This window comes from Mirounga leonina, unplaced genomic scaffold (genome assembly GCF_011800145.1).
Source record: "Mirounga leonina isolate KUSES-001 unplaced genomic scaffold, KU_Mleo_1.0 Mir_171, whole genome shotgun sequence".
In the NCBI taxonomy this organism is placed as follows: domain Eukaryota; kingdom Metazoa; phylum Chordata; class Mammalia; order Carnivora; family Phocidae; genus Mirounga; species Mirounga leonina.
In genome coordinates, this window is record NW_023270436.1 from 16,699,937 (window position 1) to 16,719,755 (window position 19,819).

General features: G+C 42.8%; 1 protein-coding gene across 8 annotated transcripts in view; it reads right to left on the bottom strand.

Annotated features, from left to right (window-relative positions):
* Window positions 1-19,819, bottom strand: part of LOC118018563 — a 41,226-nt gene that overhangs the window by 8,026 nt on the left and 13,381 nt on the right. For 5 of the 8 annotated variants that reach the window (XM_035017164.1, XM_035017165.1, XM_035017162.1 and 2 more), the window contains 7 exons: window positions 18,071-18,190; window positions 4,725-4,777; window positions 4,296-4,326; window positions 3,620-3,684; window positions 3,095-3,125; window positions 1,941-2,017; window positions 1,366-1,672 (listed from right to left, as the gene is read on the bottom strand). In XM_035017164.1, the coding sequence (XP_034873055.1) occupies window positions 1,385-1,672; window positions 1,941-2,017; window positions 3,095-3,125; window positions 3,620-3,684; window positions 4,296-4,326; window positions 4,725-4,777; window positions 18,071-18,190 (665 nt within the window). In that variant the 3' untranslated portion in view covers window positions 1,366-1,384. The other 3 variants (XM_035017167.1, XM_035017166.1, XM_035017168.1) reach the window with 2 other exon arrangements.

Here is a 19,819-nt window from a genome sequence, read left to right on the forward strand (position 1 = left end):
CCTGCCCACTCTCCCATGGCCTGGGTGTCCTTTATGCCTTCCCTCTGCCCCCACCCCCACCCCCGCCCCGCAGATCTTCACTCTGAAAATCTAGTCCAAGATTCTGGATCATGCCCTCACCCTTTAATGCTGAAGTACCTGACGGAGCCAAGACTCTTAGAGCCTAGCTGCTGGTTTCACTTCTGCCTCGTTTACACCCAGCAGGTATTCCCTTCCACAGGACCCCGGGACTATGATCTAGAGATAAAGGATTTCTAGAACCTGGAGACTTCCTACTTCTCAGATTCTCTCCAGAACTGGGCATGGCCTGCATCTGCCCTTCGGGCCACTTGCCCCAACTCTCCTGTTAAGACAGGGAGGATTCTTTCTCAGGCTTCTTTCATCAAAAGGGTTTGGGAACAGAGGAGGGGCAGGTGAGAGGTATCAGTCAGGGAAATATCCCTTTAATGCTGAAGTCTCTGACGGAGCAAGGACTCTGGGATTGGGGCTGGCGAGCGCCCCACACAGGGAAATCAGGAACAAGCCAGAAAAGTATTACTGATGCCAAACTTGGTGTCGAGATTTAGGGTGTTCCTCCAGAAGTAGAGAGGTGGGAAAAGGTGCATGGGACTTGGGGTGAAAGGGCCTCATCTCAGCGCAAGGCTCCCCAAACACAGGCCGTACGACGCCTCTGTCATTCAGCACCCTCTCCAGCCTCCCTTTTCTCTGAGGCCCACTGAATACCACATGGCTCCTCTTCTTTAGTCCTGATTGGTCCCACTGCCTGCTCAGAGGTGAGACCCATCATTAACCAGTGTCATTCATGACAGACTCACGGGGATTCTGAAAACATATTTTCCTTTCAGAACCCTGGGAACATTTTCCTGTGTAGTAATGGGATTTTTTTCAGATGAAACGAGGTACATTTGGCATACAATACACTACACATATTTAAATCCTACAATTCCGTAAGTGCTGACGTACATACACACCCATGAGGAGAGCTGAGGAGATTTTCTTCTCTTTTTTTTTCTAAATGGCAAAGTTCACACTGGTAAGTGTGCCATTTTGGGAGACATAAATCCTGGGAGACACACACACACACGCACAAAACCACACGCCCACTCAGAATCCCACCTCGACACTTCACACGCAGACACACCCCACCACCACAAACACAAACATGCTACCTGAATGCGGCACAGCCACTTAGAAAAACATAACCGTGGTTCTCCATGTGCAAAACCCTTTTTTTCACCACACTTCTGATCCTCATTCCAGTGGGAACCCAGAATCTGAATGGCGCTCCTGACCAAAGACAGCAAGAGACTGATTCCAAAATACGTACCGCTTTCATTTGTTACTGACACCACCTGCAGTTACAGAAAAGAGGACACCATGAGGCTCAGGTCATGCTGTACACTGTCTGCGTGAGCTTTAGTTCTCTCAGTGACTTTAGGAGACTAGGTGGACCCCTGTGTTTGAGTCCAAGGCCCCCAAAGTAAGTGACCTGGATGCCTGTAGGAAGTTGTTTTTCCTGGGGGATGTGTCTGTCCAGTCCATTCAGGATGGCGACTTCAAAAGTCTTCATCCAAGCAGGAGAAACTGTGGCTGAGGGCAAGGATCCTACCACAGCGATTATAACCAGGTTTGGTGTGGCCAGTGGTAAATGTCCTCTCGAATCAGCTAATGGCTGGCAAGAGACAACCACTCAGCACTCTCCCCAACAGGGAAATTATATATATATCTCAAATGGATATATATATATATGTTTTCCATAAAATTAGTATAAAAGTAATTTTATTTCCATATACAAGCAGTTTACATTAAGAAAATGAATTTTGTTATTATTATGTTCAATTGGCCAACATATAGTATATTGTCTGATTTTCATCTGCATTTGATTGGAAAGAAACCAAGAAAGCAACATTTGTTCCTCGGGTAAAGACAGGCAAGCTCACCTTGGCAATCCACAGGTCCTCCTCATCCGGGATACTCTTCTGCAGCCATGCCCAAACTGCACAGTTGTCAGGAACATCTAGAAGGACACAGAGTATCTGTCAGCACATTGGTGGTGCTGCTCAAGAATAACTTGGGGAGGGGCACCTGGGTGGCTCAGTTGGTTAAGCGACTGCCTTCGGCTCAGGTCATGATCCTGGAGTCACGGGATCGAGTCCCGCATCGGGCTCCCTGCTCTGCAGGGAGTCTGCTTCTCCCTCTGACCCTCCCCCCCTCATGCTCTCTCTCTCTCAAATAAATAAATAAAATCTTTAAAAAAAAAAAAAATAACTTGGGGAGGGGCGCCTGATTGGCTCAGTCGGTTAAGCATCTACCTTCAGCTCAGTTCATGATCTCAGGTTCCTGGGATTGACCCCCATGTGGGGCTCCCTGCTCAACGAGAGTCTGCTTTCCTCTCTCCATCTGCCCCTCCCACCTGTTTGTGCTCTTTCTCTCTCTCTCAAATCAATAAATAAAATCTAAAAAAAAAAGGAATGAGTAACTCGGGGAGTATTGCTAGGTATCAATGGGGGTCAAAGAATATGGCAGCATTTGCTTGCCAGGCATGGGCTGAACTGCCACCGTTGGGCCTCCAGTGGTAATAGGGCTATAATGTTTGCCCTGTGATGAGATTTTTTTTTTTTTTTTTTTTTTTTTTGAGAATGTTGACATTGGCCATTGTGCAGTGGCAGTAGGATATATCTCCTGGAGAAATATGCAATCTCTCTCTCACTCTTTCCATCTCTCCCTCTCCCTCTCCGTCTCTCTCTGTCTCTCTGTGTCTTTCTTTGTCTGTCTTGCTCTCTGCCTCTCCCTTTCTCCCACACAAACACACACACTCACAATCACACTACATAGAGCCACAGAAGACACCCCAACCCGAAGCCTCATGCACACACAACCACACCACCCACAGGGAATACATCGGCTTCCTAGTACTGTAGACACATGGACATACTTTTTCACCCGGGAAATCTGCCTGTCCCCCACACCCACAAAGGTCCTACCAGGAAACTGGAATCAGGGCGGCTCTCCGGACTGAAGATTGCAAGGATGCCCCACCTGCCTTACCATCTAGAGTTTTTTCACAGGAAGAGACTGATTCCAGAATACGTACTGTTCTCGTTCACTCCTGAAGTTCCTGTAAGCTGCAGTTACAGAAAAGAGGACACCATGAGGCTCAGGGCATGCTGTACACTATCTGTCTGCACTGATCCTGAGTTCTCTTAACGACTTTAGGAAACCAGATGGACCCCAGTGTTTGAGTCCAAGGCCCCCAAAGTATGGGAACTGGATGCCTATAGGAAGTTGTTTTTCCTGGGGTACGTGTCTGTCCAGTCCATTCAAGATGGCGACTACAAAATTTTTTACCCAAGCAAGAGAAACTGTTGCTGACGGAATGGATCCTACCACGGCGTTTTTAACCAGGTTTGGTGTTGCCAATGGTAAATGTCCTCTCAAATCAGCTAATGGTTGGCAAGAGACAACCACTCAGCACTCTCACTATAAGGGAAATTATATATAAATATATATGTATATTTATATCATCTCAAGTATACAGTGTCCAATTTTCATCTGCATTTGATTGGAAAGAAACAAAGAAAGCAACATTTGTTCCTCGGGCAAAGAACGTCAGGCTCACTGTGGCCAGAGATGCGTCTTCATCAATGCTAACTCCAGGTGTCTCAAGCGTTTCTTCCGTGAGATCTAGGACACAGAGTAACTGTCAGCACATTGGTGGTATTGCTCAAGAATAAGTCGGGGAGTGTTGCTTGATATGGACATGAGGCTAGAGTGTATGGAGCCAGTTGGTTACCAAGCATGGACTGAAGTGCCAATGTTGGGCCACCCACAGAAATAAGACTGTGAAGTGCACGGTGTGATAAAATTGTTTTGAGAAAGTTGACATCATGCAGTATATATCTGACATCTCTCCTGGAGAAACCCATTTATTTCTCTCTCTTTGTCTTTCTTAGTCTCTCTCTTTCTGTCTCTGTCTCTGTCTCTCTCTCACACACACACACACACACACAGGCTCACAATCACCCAACATAGAGCCACACAGGACACCTAAACCCCAAGCCTCATACACACCCCCCCACACCACCCACAGGGAATAAATTGGCTTTCTAGTATTGTAGAAACATGGACATAGTTTCTCACCTGGGAAATCTGCCTTTCCCCCACACCCCTAAGCCTCGGTCCTACCAGGAATCTGGAATCAGGGTGGCTCTCCAGACTGAGGACAGCAAGGATGCCCCACCTGCCTTACCATGTAGAGTTTTTCCTCAGCAAGAGACTGATTCCAGAATACGTACCACTAGTGCTTGTTCCTGGGGCCACCTGCATCTACAGAAAAGAAAACACAATGAAGGTCAGACCCTATGTGTACTGTGTCAATGGTTCTCTTGGTGACTATTGAAAACCCAATGAGAAATAGTAGTAAAGACAAAGGCCCCCAAAGCAAAGCACAGAGTGCACCCATGGAAAAGCCATGAGCTTTTCCTGGGGGGATAGATCTCTCAAGTTCACTGAAGCAGCAATGACAAATCTCTTAATTCATGGAGGAAAAACTGCTTCTGAGGAAAACGTCCCCTACCACACAGTTTACAACCGCCCCTTCCAACACCCCAAGAAAAGGGTACCTAACATCTAAGAAACACACGTTGTCCTATTTGAAGTCACTTCAAAAAGAGGAAAACCAAGAAAGAAACATTTCTCTCTCAGGCAAAGACAGGCAAGCTTACCCAAGAAGTCAGTTTTTCCTTGCCAAGCTTCTTGACCACAATGCTGTCAGGATCTAAGAGGACACAGAGTACCGGTCAGTCCATTGGTGTTGCTGCTCAGGGATTACTGTGCGATCACTGTTGAGATGGATATGGGGCAAGCCTGTACGGGAGGGACTGATTCGTAAGCATGGACTGAGCTGCTGTTGGGCCATCCTCCTTGGTGGATGAGGAAAAGCAAACAAGAGGAAGAGGAAACGAAGGAGAAACAGAGCCTTTGACTTTCTAGCTTAAGGCAACCTAGTCGATGTGAGTCAGTTAGTCTACAAATAGGTAGCCTGAATGCAAACTGTGGTGTAGTGAGGCAGCCCACCCCTCCCTCGGCCCGTTGTGAGGTCTCTTTATTTGTCCTGCCAGGAGGAAGTTCCTCCAACTGGCCATCCAAACGGAAGACAGACTAGGAGACACAGAGTCACTTCCAGCCCTTGGTCGTCTATCTCATGAATTACTCAGAGAGCTCTGCTTGACTTGAAGGAGAGACCAGTGTCGATGGATGTGGTTGGTTCAAAAGCACGCAGTTGCCAATGGCAAGATTTGATTCCTTCTGATGGTTGAGTATATCTATATAAGAAACTGAGGGCTGCTGAAGGGGGGTTGGTTATGGATGTGGTTGGTTAAAAAGTACGCAATTGCCAGTGGCAAGATTTGATTTCTTCAATGGTTGAGTAATGTTCCAGTGTATCTATATAACAAACAGAGGGCTGGTGAAGGGGGTCATGGGGTAATTGGGTGATGGGCCTTAAGGAGGGCACTTGATGGAATGAGCACAGGGTGTTATATGCAACAGATGAATCACTAAATTCTACCCCTGAAACTAATACTACAGTATATGTTACCTAATTTGAATTTAAATTTAAAAAAAAAGCATGCTGTTGGCTATCGGTGAGCCACCCTTCTTCATGGAAGGAGATGCGAAGAGGAGCAGAAAAGAAGGGAGAACAGAGTCTTGGCTTTGCCATTGAAGACAAAGGTACACCTCAAACTTAACTCGACTTCAATTAATAAATAATAATGAGGAGGAGGAGCAAGATGGCAGAGGAGTAGGAGACCTGGATTTCGTCTGGTCCCAGGAATTCAGCTAGATAGGGATCAAACCATTCTGAACACCTATGAACTCAACAGGAGATCGAAGAAAAGAATAGCAGCAACTCTCTGAACAGAAAAGCGACCACTTTCTGGAAGGTAGGATGTGCGGAGAAGTGAATCTGAGGCGATATTCGGGAGGATAGACGGCGGGGGAGGGGTCTCCATCGGCCGCTTCTGGGAAGTGATAGAGCAGCGGAGCACAAAATCGGAACTTTTAGAAGTCTGCTCCGCTGAGGGATGTCACTCCGGTGGCTAAGCGGGGGGTGGAACCCTGCTGAAAGAGAGTTGGTTGTTTCCACTTTATGCTTATTACAAAAAAAGTGTTATAAACAATGTTGTGCAGGTTTTCGTAGGGAGCCTTTTCTCTATCAAAAGAAAAACGTCCAGGAGTGTGGTGGCTGGTTTGTAATACGTGGGAAATTAGTGGGGAAATATTTGGAAGTTCGAAGAACTTCCATGATGGTTTGTGTTTGTATCACAGGAATGTTAGTCACAAGCCCCACTTTGCTTAAAGTCCGATCACATTTTCTCCCCCTTGCCTTTTTTTTTTGTTTTTTGTCTTTTTTTTGTTCTTTTTTAATTACTCCTCTTTCTTTTATCAACCAACTTCTTATCTTATCAATTCCTTTTATAAAATCTTTTATAATTTTCACCTTTGCAGTCATATTCCATCCCTTCATTGTATTTATCCTTATTTTTGTACATATATAAATTTTTCTTTCTTTAAAATTTTGGGAGGCAGTTTCTTCTAACAGACCAAAATACACCCAAAAATCTAGTGTGTGGCACTCATCTATTCACCAGCCTGATCATATTTGATTATATTCTTTTTTTTTTCTTCCTTTCCCTTTATTTTTCCCCCCGGTTTCAGATCTCTTCTGATTTCTTTAGTGTATATTTTTCTGGAGTCATTGTTACCCTGTTAGCATTTTGTTCTCTCATTCATCTATTCTCCTCTGGACAAAATGACAAGATGGAAAAACACCTCAAAAAAAAAGAACAAGAGGCAGTACCGACTGCCAGGGACCTAATCAATAGGGACATTAGTAAGATGTCAGAACTAGAGTTCAGAATGACGATTATAAAGATACTAGCTGGGCTTTAAAAAAGCATGGAAGATACTAGAGAAACCCTTTCTGGAGAAATAAAAGAACTTAAATCTAACCAAGTCAAAATCAAAAAGGCTATTAATGAGGTGCAATAAAAAATGGAGGCTCTAACTGCTAGGATAAATGAGGCAGAAGAGAGAATGAGTCATATAGAAGACCAAATGATGGAGAATAAAGAAACTGAGAAAAAGAGAGATACACAGCTACTGGATCACGAGGGCAGAATTCGAGAGAGAAGTGATACCATAAGATGAAACAATATTGGAACAATTGGGATCCCAGAAGAAGAAGAAAGAGAGAGAGGGGCAGAAGGTATATTGGAGCATATTATAGCAGAGAACTTCCCTAATTTGGGAAAGGAAACAGGCATCAAAATCCAGGAGGCACAGAGAACCCCCCTCAAAATCAATAAAAATAGGTCAATACCCCGATATCTAATAGTAAAACTTACAAGTCTCAGAGACAAAGAGGAAATCCTGAAAGCAGCTCAGGACAAGAGGTCGGTAACCTACAAGGTAGAAACATTAGATTGGCAGCAGACCTATCCACAGAGACCTGGCAGGCCAGAAAGGACTGGCATGATATCGTCAGAGCACTAAACGAGAAAAATACACAGCCAAGAATACTATATCCAGCTTGGCTGTCATTGAAAATAGAAGGAGAAATAAAAAGCTTCCACGACAAACAAAAACTAAAGGAATTTGCAAACATGAAATCAGCCCTACAAGAAATATTGAAAGGGGTCCTCTAAGCAAAGAGAGAGCCTAAAAGTAACATAGACCAGAAAGGAACAGAGACAATATACAGTAACAGTCACCTCCCAGGCAATACAATGGCACTAAAGTCGTATCTTTCCATAGTTACCCTGAATGTAAATGGGCTGAATGCCCCAATCAAAAGACACAGGGTATCAGATTGGATACAAAAACAAGACCCATCGATATGCTGCCTGCAAAGACTCATTTTAGACCCAAAGACACCTCCAGATTGAAAGTGAGGGGGTGGAAAACCATTTACCATGCTAATGGACATCAAAAGAAAGCTGGGGTGGCAATCTTATATCAGACAAATTAGATTTTAAACCAAAGAGTATAATGAGAGATGAGGAAGGACACTATATCCTACATAAAGGGTCTATCCAACAGGAAGATCTAACAATTGTAAATATCTATGCCTCTAACATGGGAGCAGCCAATTCTATAAGCCAAGTAATAACAAAATCAAAGAAACACATTGACAACAATCCAATAATAGTAGGGGACTTTTAACACCCCCCTCACTGAAATGGACAGATCATCTAAGCAAAAGATCAACAAGGAAATAAAGGCTTAAAATGACACACTGGACCCAATGGACTTCACAGATATATTCAGAACATTCCATCCCAAAGCAACAGAATGCACATTCTTCTCTAGTGCCCATGGAACATTCTCCAGAATAGATCACATCCTAGGTCACAAATCAGGTCTCAACCAGTGGCGTGAGCCTGCGAGCCAAGCTACTCATGCTGTTTGACAAAATCCAAGTATGGGGGATGATCCTGAAAACAGGAGACTCCACAGCTGGCTCCTGCTATTCTCTTTCATTTTGTTTATGGCAATCTTTATAATTGTGGGAATATTTCTGGGCTGGCTCCTGCTATTCTTTTTTATTTTATTTATGGCAATCTTTATAATTGTGGGAATATTTCTGGTGTTTCATGATAAAGTGACTACTCACCTTAGTTACGCCTATCTAAGCAATCATAATGAAACTAATTCCATGAAGAATAACAAAATGGTCACGCTCTGTCTAGCACCTTTCTCTTTGCGTACTGTTTTTTAGTTTTAGCGAAAGCCAATAAGCAGAAATCAATAAAGGTCATGTTAATCATTACAAAGGAAAAATGAAAGAAGGCTATGGCTGTAATCCAGAAAATGATCTAAGATTTGGAAAAACAAAAATATCCTAACATATAAATAAAGCTCCTCCGAGGCTGTCAGGAGGAGATGCTTGCAACCTGACCCTGTGTCTGTGTCTCCTCATTCGGCGACGCCGTCCTTTCCTACGAGAGACCCACCCTGGCTGGAGCTGGACTCCAGCAAACCAGTACCAAAAATTGGGATCATTCCCTGCATGTTTTCAGACCACAATGCTTTGAAACTAGAACTCAATCACAAGAGCAAAGTCAGAAAGAACTCAAATACATGGAGGCTAAAGAGCATCCTACTAAAGGATGAATGGGTCATCCAGGAAATTAAAGAAGAATTAAAAATATTCATGGAAACAAATGAAAATGAAAACACAACTGCCCAAAATCTTTGGGATGCAGCAAAGGCGGTCCTAAGAGGAAAGTATATAGCAATACAAGCCTTTCTCAAGAAACAAGAAAGGCCTCAAATACACAACCTAACCCTACACCTAAAGGAGCTGGAGAAAGAACAGCAAATAAAGCCTAAACCCAGCCAGAGAAGAGAAATAATAAAGAACAGAGCAGAAATCAATGAAATAGAAATCAAAAGAACAGTAGAACAGATCAATGAAACTAGGAGCTGGTTCTTGGAAAGAATTAATACGATTGATAAACCCCTGGCCAGACTTATCAAAAAGAAAAGAGAAATGACCCAAACAAATAAAATTATGAATGAAAGAGGAGAGATCACAATCAACACCAAAGAAATACAAACAATTATAAGAACATATTATAAGCAACTATATGCCAGCAAATTAGATATTATGGAAGAAATGGATGCATTCCTAGAGACGTATAAACTACCAAAACTGAACCAGGAAGAAATAAAAAACTTGAACAGACCCATAACCACTAACGAAATTGAAGCAGTAATCAAAAATCTCCCAACAAACAAGAGCCCAAGGCCAGATGGCTTCCCAGGTGAGTTCTACCAAACATTTCAAGAAGAATTCATACCTATTCTTCTGAAACTGTTCCAAAAAATAGAAACGGAAGGAAAACTTCCAAACTCATTTTATGAGGCCAGCATTACCTTGATCCCAAAACCAAAGAGCCCATCAAAAAGGAGAGTTACAGACCAATATCCCTGATGAACATGGGTGCAAAACTGCTCACCAAAATACTAGCCAAGAGGATCCAGCAGTACATTAAAAGGATTATTCACCACGACCAAGTGGGATTTATTCCTGGGCTGCAAGCTTGGTTCAACATCTGCAAATCAATCAATGTGATACAACACATTAATAAAAGAAAGAACAAGAACCATATGATCCTCTCAATAGATGCAGAAAAACCATTTGACAAAGTACAGCATCCTTTCTTGATTAAAACTCTTCAGAGTGTACAGATAGAGGGTACATACCTCAATATCGTAAAGGCCATCTAGGAAAAGCCCACAGTGAATATTTTTCTCAATGGGGAAAAACTGAGAGCTTTTCGCCTAAGGTCAGGAACAGGGCAGCGATGTCCACTATCACCACTGTTATTCAACATAGTACTAGAAGGCCTAGCCACAGCAATCAGACAACAAAAAGAAATAAAAGGCATCCAAATCAGCAAAGAAGAAGTCAAACTCTCACTCTTTGCAGATGATATGATACTTTATGTGGAAAACCCAAAAGACTCCACCCCAAAACAGCTAGAACTCATACAGGAATTCAGTAAAGTGGCAGGATATAAAATCAGTGTGGAAAACTCAGTTGCATTTCTATATGCCAACAACAAGACAGAAGAAAGAGCAATTAAGGAGTCGATCCCATTTACAGTTGCACCCCAAACCATAAGATACCTAGGAATAAATCTAACCAGAGAGGCAAAGAATCTGTACTCAGGAAACTCTAGAATACTCATGAAAGAAATTGAGGAAGACACAAAGAAATGGAAAAACGTTCCATGCTCATGGATTGGAAGAACAAATATTGTGAAAATGTCAATGCTACCTAGAGCCATCTACACATTTAATGCAATCCCTATCAAAATACCATCCACTTTTTTCAAAGAAATGGAACAAATAATCCTAAAATTTCTATGGAACCAGAAAAGACCCTGGATAGTCAGAGGAATGTTGACAAAGAAAAGCAAAGCTGGTGGCATCACAATTCCGGACTTCAAGCTCTATTCCAAAGCTGTAATCATCAAGACCGTATGGTACTGGCACAAAAACAGACACATAGATCAATGGAACAGAATAGAGAGCCCAGAAATGAACCCTCAACTCTATGGTCAACTAACCTTCGACAAAGCAGGAAAAAATATGCAATGGAAAAAAAGACAGTCTCGTCAATAAATGGTGCTGGGAAAATTGGACAGCCACATGCAGAAGAATGAAACTGGACCATTTCTTTACACCACACATAAAAATAGACTCTAAATGGATGAAAGGCCTCAATGTGAGACAGTAATCCATCAAAATTCTAGAGAACACAGGCAGCAACCTCTTCGACCTCAGCCACAGAAACTTCATCCTAGAAACATTGCCAAAGGCAAGGGAAGCAAGAGCGAAAATGAACTATTGTGACTTCATCAAGATAAAAAGCTTTTGCACAACAAACAAATCAGTCAAGAAAACCAAAAAAACAACTGACAGAATGGGAGAAGATACTTGCAAAGGACATACCAGATAAAGGACTAGTATCCAAAATCTATAAAGAACTTATCAAACTCAACAACCACAAAACAAATAATCCAATCAAGAAATGGGCAGAAGACATGAACAGACATTTTTCCCAAGAAGACATCCAAATGCCAACAGACACATGAGAAGTGATCCACATCAACCGGGATCAGGGGAATTCAAATCCAAACCTCAATGGGATGCCCTCACACCAGTCAGAATGGCTAAAATTAACAAGTGAGGAAACGACAGATGTTCGTGAGGACTTGGAGAAAGGGGAACCCTCCTACACTGTTGGTGGGAATGCAAGGTGGTACAGCCACTCTGGAAAACAGTATGGAGGTTCCTCAAAAAGTTGAAAATAGAGCTACCCTACGACCCAGCCATTGCACTACTGGGTATTTACCCCAAAGATACAAATGTAGCCATCTGAAGGGGTACGTGCACGCCAAAGTTTATAGCAGCATTGTCCACAATAACCAACCTATGGAAAGAGCCAAGATGTCCATCCACAGATGAATGGATAAAGAAGATGTGGTATATATATACAATGGAATATTAGGTAGGCATCAAAGAAAACAAAATCTTGCCATTTGCAATGACATAGATGGAACTAGAGGGTATTTTGCTAAACGAAATAAGTCAATCAGAGAAAGACAAGTATCATATGATCTCACTGATAGGAGGGATTCTTAATCTCAGGAAACAAACTGAGGGTTGCTGGAGTGGTGGGGGTGGGAGGGATGGGGTGGCTGAGTGATGGACACTGGGGAGGGTATGTGCTATGGTGAGCGCTGTCAATTGTGAAAGACTGATGATTCACAGACCTGTACCTCTGAAATAACTAATATATTGTATGTTCAAAAGAAAAAAAGAAGATAGTAGGAAGGGAAAAATGAAGGGGGGAAATTGGAGGGGGAGACAAACCATGAGAGGCTATGGATTCTGAGAAACAAACTGAGGGTTTTAGCGGCGAGGGGGTGGGGGGATGGGTCAGCCCAGTGATAGGTATTAAGGAGGGCACGTATTGCATGGAGCACTGGGTGTTATGACCAAACAATGAATCATGGACCACTACATCAAAAATTAATGATGTAATATATGGTGACTAATATAATAAAATAAAAGTAATAAAAAAATAACAATAATAATAATGAAAAATAAAGACACCCTAAAAACAGAAGATAGTCCAAAAATTTAAAAATATGAAATAAATAAAAAATAACCATCATTAATCTTATGGTATTTTCCCATCCATTCTGTGTCTCATCTATGTATTCACTGAGTTGGGTGGCTCTCCGTGCTAGCAGTAGTCATCCACTAAGGGGATGGTTCTTTACAGTGGGAGGCCTCGGTTCCTCCCGACGTTCTCTAACCCAGGTCTGGAAGAGAGTTACAAGAAAAATAGTGGACCCTGGGTTAATAACCCAATGCTACTCTGAGTCCTTATTTGTCCTCGTTGCTTGGGTGTGTAGTTTCCAGCATTTGAGGCTTTCTGGGGCTTGGGGTGATCATGCTATCAAAGAGCACTAAACTATCTCCTGATTCCTGTTTGGGGCCAGCTGCTGACAAGTGACCCAACACAGAGAGAGATTTCCCAGGTTTTTCAATGTTGTGCCTCCCAATCTCAAGATCTGTGAGCTGACCAGACAGTTTAGACCTTCTATGTGCTTTTCACAGTAATGGCTATGCCAAAGTCTGCCCTTCACATGTGACCACTGAGGCCACCTTATAATGATGGACAGTGTTTGGGATCTCTGTAGACTCATGCAGTTCAGAAATATACACAGGCCTTGGAAAGACCTTGCCTGGTTTCTCTTGAACCCATGGCTAAGAGTCACTCTTGTCAGTGTGGTAAGTGCAATTCAGGATCTCAGGGTATCAGCATCTGGGTTCACATTTTGACGTTTGCACTTAAGAGCTTGTGTGCTTGGGCACATTCTCTCCATCTGAAGAGTGCTATTAGCAATCAAACCACTACACTGCTGCTGAGGGTTGAGTGGTTAGTGAAGTAAAGCATGCCATGTAAACCCTCAGGAAGGTTCATTAGAGGGGAAACATCTTGCCTGAGATCCCATTAACTTAACAAAACTCAGAGCTGCATTCAAACCCTGGGGTCCAAGCTCCCAGGTCAGTGCTCTTTCCATGGCACACAGCTGCTTTGTCTAAAAATGGCCACTTTCTCTTAAGCCAGATCTTTAAGGAGTTTAAGGACTCAGACAAAGGTCTCAGAAGTGCCTTTGGTGACTGCCTGAGTACACACTAAGTGGCCATTTCCCAAAATCATGTGCAAGATGCTTCCAGAAGGTATAAGTTGTCTGCCCCAACAGCTATCTGTTCAAACATGAGGAACACCAGTTTACTAGGGAAAGATGGATTATCTACATAACATATTGGTGTTCTAAAATATGTGAAACTGGTGATGGGTATTAAGGAGGGCACGTACTGCATGGAGCACTGGGTGTTATACGAAAACAATGGATCGTGGATCACCACATCAAAAACTAATGATATATTGTATGGTGACTAACATAACATAATAAAATTTTTTTAAAAAATGTGTGAAACTGTATCATCTTGTCTGATTTATTCCTCCTAAATGTGAGTTCCTCAAGCTAAGACTTGTTGCCATGTCATGCCAATAACCATAGCTTCACCTTTGAAAAGAGCTCTGAATGAAGACTCAGGGGACCTGAGTCGTGCATGACATCAAAACAACATTCATAGAGTCTTGTTCTTTTTTTAAAGCTGGAGTTCTATATGCAAAATATGCAATTATCTATGTGCATAAATTTTTATTTCTCTTTACATCTCAAAACGTTACCTTTTGGGCACCTGGGTGGCTCAGTCGTTAAGCGTCTGCTTTCGGCTCAGGTCATGATCTCAGGGTCCTGGGATCGAGCCCCACATCAGGTTCCCTGCTCCGCGGGAAGCCTGCTTCTCCCTCTCCCACTCCCCCTGTTTGTGTTCCCTCTCTCGCTGTGCCTCTCTCTGTCAAATAAATAAATAAAATCTTAAAAAAAAAAGTTACCTTTTATTTTTTGATCTATGTTACTAACTCCCTATGTACTTGCTTATCAGTCTCTGTCAATGGATTTCTTTGTCTCTCATTGTGTGTGAAAGGCGGGATACTCGATGGATATATGTAAAAATATATATATTCTCTATTTTCACCAGTCTATACCTCTGGGGAGGGTAACAGGTTGAGTGAAAGCTTATTGCTGTTATTTCTGTAAACCTATACTTTGGGATAATGGTCGATGTAAAGGATGTAACATAAAAGAAAATGTGTGTTTTGGTATGTAAGCTTAACAAGCTAGACACATTCTTCTCAGCTGTTATGGAAAACTAGTCATATGAAGGGAAGCAGCGTGTGCCCAAATATATTGAACTCAAGACACATTTCAGGAGAAGGGAGGTTGAAGGCACGTGAAGACAAAAGTAGAGGGTTCCACATGCCAGGAGCATGGAAATCACCTCTCCATCCTAAGAACACACAAAAGCCTGAAGAGACTGCAAAATCAACCACTCTTCTGGGATCCATAAGAGAGGGGAGGACACAGGGCAAACGATGGCCCTCAGGAGACAGAAAAGGGAACACAGGGAATCCAGGTTTCCTGGAGCACAGACTCTCTAGCAGAACACACTGTTTTCTCAAGCTCACCTGGAACATTCAGCAAAAGACACCACATGCTGGGCCATAAAACACACCTCAACACACTGAAAAGAGGAGAAGTAATACAACAGCTGCTCTCAGACCTCTGTGAAATTAAACTAGAGATCAACAACTGGAAGAAATCTTGGAAAATCCCCCAATAGCTGGAGATTGAAAAATACACTTCTGAATAACATGATGGTCAAAGAAGAAGTCTCAAGAGAAACTTTCAAATAGTTTGAACTAAATGAGATGAAAATGTACATTGACAAAAATTTATGGAAAGGCAGTGCTTGGGGGAATTTATAGTACTGAGTGTCATGTGTTGGAAAATAAGAGAGATTTAAAGTGAATAGGCGTCCTCCACAGAAAACAAGGCAAAAAAGAGTAATGAAATATAAAGCAAGCAAGAGAGAAAATAATATCATTGCAGATACCAATGAAATGGAAAACTTTCTAATTCTCAGACAAAATCAAAACCAAGACAAAAGCTGGTTCTTTGTAAATATCAGTCAAATGGATAAAGCTCTAGCCTGACTCACCATGAAGAAAGAGAGAAGACACACATTAATACAGATGGAAGAGGAGTCGTCACTACTGATCCTGTGGAGGTTGAAAGGATTCTAAAGTAATACATGGTAAGATTCTAGGATACCTTAAACAAAAGAAGCCAATTCCTTCAAAGACAGAAACTACCAAAACCCACACAAGGGAAATAGATTATCTGAATAGGCACGTATCAAAGACACTTAATCAATAGTTAATATGCGAAAGGAAGTGCCGGCCCCAGGGTGGTTGACTGGTGACTTCTATCAAATCTTTTTTTTTTTTTAATTTTTTTTTAAGATTTTATTTATTTGCGAGAGAGAGAATGAGAGACAGAGAGCATGAGAGGGAGGAGGGTCAGAGGGAGAAGCAGACTCCCTGCTGAGCAGGGAGCCTGATGTGGGACTCGATCCCGGGACTCCAGGATCATGACCTGAGCCGAAGGCAGTCGCTTAACCAACTGAGCCACCCAAGCGCCCGACTTCTATCAAATCTTAAAAAGCCTAACAGTCTTGCTGTATAATCCAGCCATATCCCTCTTAGGTATTTACCCAGTTGAGTTGAAAAATTATGTCCACACGAAAACCGGCCCAGGAGTGCTCATGTCAGCTTTATTTAGGAACACCAAAACTAGAGGCAACTAAGCTGTCCATCACTAGGTGAATGGATAAACAACTAACCATACTCCCATACAATGAAACACGATTCTGTAATAAAAATAGCTGAGCTATCGGGGTGCATAGTTGGCTCACTCGGTTAAGCATCCAACTCTTGAATTTAGCTCAGGTCCTGATCTCCGGGTCATGATATCTAGCCCCATGTCAGGCAGGCTCTGTGCTGAGCATGGAGCCTGCTTAAGATTCTCTCTCCCTCTTCTTCTGCCCCTCCACCCACACCGTCACTCTTTCTCTATCTAAAACAGTGATAAAAATAAAATAAAATAAAAATCATTGCGCTATCATGTCACAAAAAGACATCAATGAATGTTAACTGTATAGACAGAAGTGAAAGAAGTCAGTCTGGAAAAGCAGCATGGTTTATGGTTCCAACTCTACGATATTCTCGAAAAAGGAAAGCTATCGGGCGCCTGGGTGGCTCAGTCGTTAAGCGTCTGCCTTCGGCTCAGGTCATGATCCCAGGGTCCTGGGATCGAGTCCCACATCGGGCTCCCTGCTCATTGGGGAGCCTGCTTCTCGCTCTCCCACTCCCCCTGCTTGTGTTCCTGCTCTCGCTATCTCTCTCTCTGTCAAAAAAAAAAAAAAACTTAAAAAAAAAAAAAAAAGGAAAGCTATCGATGTGATGAAAGGTCAACAGGTGCCCAGATTTCTAGACAAAGTGCAAGGTCATTAGCAGGTGAAACACAGGATTTTTAAGGAAGTGAACCTACTCTGTACATGATGGATATATGATGACTCGACACACCTGCAAAACCCATATTATTGCACAATACAGAGCAGACCTTAAAAGAAATGGTGACGTCAATGAACAGTAATATCTCTACACTGGTTTGTTATTTGTGACAAATGTTCCACATTGATGAAGGTTTTAATAATTGTGGAAATTGTGCGCCAAGGGATACGGGTGATAGGGAACCTTTTTCTTTTCTTTTTTTTTTTTTTTAAGATTTTATTTATTTATTTGAGACAGAGAGAATGAGAGACAGAGAGCCTGAGAGGGAGGAGGCTCAGAGGGAGAAGCAGACTCCCTGCCGAGCAGGGAGCCTGATGCGGGACTCGATCCCGGGACTCCAGGATCATGACCTGAGCCGAAGGCAGTCACTTAACCAACTGAGCCACCCAGGCGCCAGGGAACCTTTTTCTATTATCTGCTCAATTATTATGTTAATCTAAGCCTATTCTAAGTAATAAACTTTATTAATTAAAAAATAAGAAAAGATCTATTTTTGCAAACAACAGACTAATGTGGAAACGTTAGCTTCACTATAGCTACCATTAAATGTGACCACACTTGAGTTGCAAATGCAATTTTACTACTGTGGTTACAAACTGATGAGTGACCAACTAAATTAAAATTTTCACACATGAATCAAAAATAATATGGCTTGGTATTTTTGTCTGTAGTATGGGACAGTGACAAGCTAGTATAATGATTCTTCTTCTTCTTCTTCTTTTTTTTTTTTTGGACACAGAGAGTGTGAGCAGGGGAGGGGCATAGGGAAAGGGAGAGAGAATCTTCGGCAGGCTCCATTCCCAGCCTGGAGCCCAACACAGGGCTCAATCTCATGACCCTGACATCATGATCTGAGCCAAAACCAAGAGCTGGACACCACCCAGGTGCCCCTAGAATAATTCTTGAATCAGCTTAATGAATGAATTTTCAGGATACCTTTAGTAGGGTGAACTTCTGTGCGATGGCTCCAGATCCTTCGGGCCCATGTCTGGGGGTGGACAGCAGATCTTCTCAACCATTTCTGGATGGTTACATTACTGATCTTGTTCGTAGGCCCTGGGAAATGCATTACAATAGAAAGAGCTGTTGACATCTTGGTATCAGAAGACCATAGAAAAATGAGTGATAATTTTATCAGAGTTCAAACTTGGGATCCCATTGTTCATCATTTGCCTGGCAAAGCCACCTGAGTCAGAGTGGGCTTTAGGAACATCTTATAGTTCATATATCCTTAAAACACCCAGCAGAGAATGTAAACTGATGCAGTCACTATGAAAAACAATATGGAACTTCCTCCAAAAATTTACAAAAGAACTACCATTTGATCCAGCATTCCCACTTGTGGATAATAAATCCAAATGAATTTTAGTCTGGATTTCAGAGAGATATCTGCCCATGTTCTGCAACGCTATTCACAAAAGCCAAGCTATAGAAACAACTTCATGTCCACTGATGAACAAATGGATAAAGAAAATGTGGTCTATTCATACAGTGGGATATTATTCTGCCTTAAAAGGAAGGAAATCTCAACATTTTTGACAACATGGGTGGCCCTGGAGGACGTCGTGTTAAGTGAAATAAGACAGACACAGTAAGACAAATATGGCATAATGTCACTTGTACGTGGAACTTAAAATAGTCCAACACAGAAACAGAGTAGAATGGGGCTGGGAGGAGGGACAAAGAGGGAAACATTGGAGATACGGTACAAAGTTTCAGTGATACAAAATAAATAAGTTCAGGAAATCTACTTTGCAACATGGGGCCTGTGATTAATAACACTGTAGTCTATGCTTGAAAATCAGTAAAAGGTTAGATTGGAGGTTAAGTGCACTTACTGCCAAAGAAAAAGAAGAAAAGCTCTAGCAGACACAGTGAGGCCAATACCTTTGTTAAGTGAGACAATAGGGAAGACAGAACAACACTGTCATTGAGAGCATGGGGTTGATGACTTGCTGAGAGTGAGCATACTGATGAGTGGGGGATCTGGGACAGGAATGGAGTTGGCTCCTTGGGGAGAGAGGTCCCTGAACACCTGAGACCTGCCCAGGGCACCTGAGATCATGCCCTGCAGCCCTGATCCAGGGCTTCCTCGGTCTCTTTCTCAAATCCTCCTGCTCCAAGTTGTCTGTGGGAGACAGCTGATGTGCTGGAGGAGGTGCCTGAGCCAAGAGAAAAGTCCAAATCCTAACTCGGCCTCCCACCTCTAGGTTTCAATCCCCGGCCCAGAACACAATGCAGATGGCCCCATGAGAAGCCGCTCTGAACAGCCATCCTCCCACAGCATTCACACTACTAGCTGTCTGATGTGGGGTCTTCCCCACGACCAGTGGACCACCCTCAGTGACCAGTGGTCTGCTGGGCTCCCAAGCTGATTCAGAAACCAGGACATTCCAATCCAACAGTCACATGATAGCTCTACCAAGAATTAGCTTCCCTCCAACAGAGCAGTTCCTGTGAGTTAACTGGGAAAATGGCCACCTGGGCTAGTGTTTGGTGGTTTCAGAAATTAAGCCTGTGACCTTCAGTGTCTCACTGGTTATTGATCTGAGTAAGTCTCCAAACAGCCTGGACAAAGGCCTGGCTAAGAGTGAACAGGGGCTGCCCTGGCTCTGAATGGGCACCATCCCTGCTCCTTCCTCCCCCCCCCCCCCCCCCCCCCCCCCCCCCCCCCCCCCCCCCCCC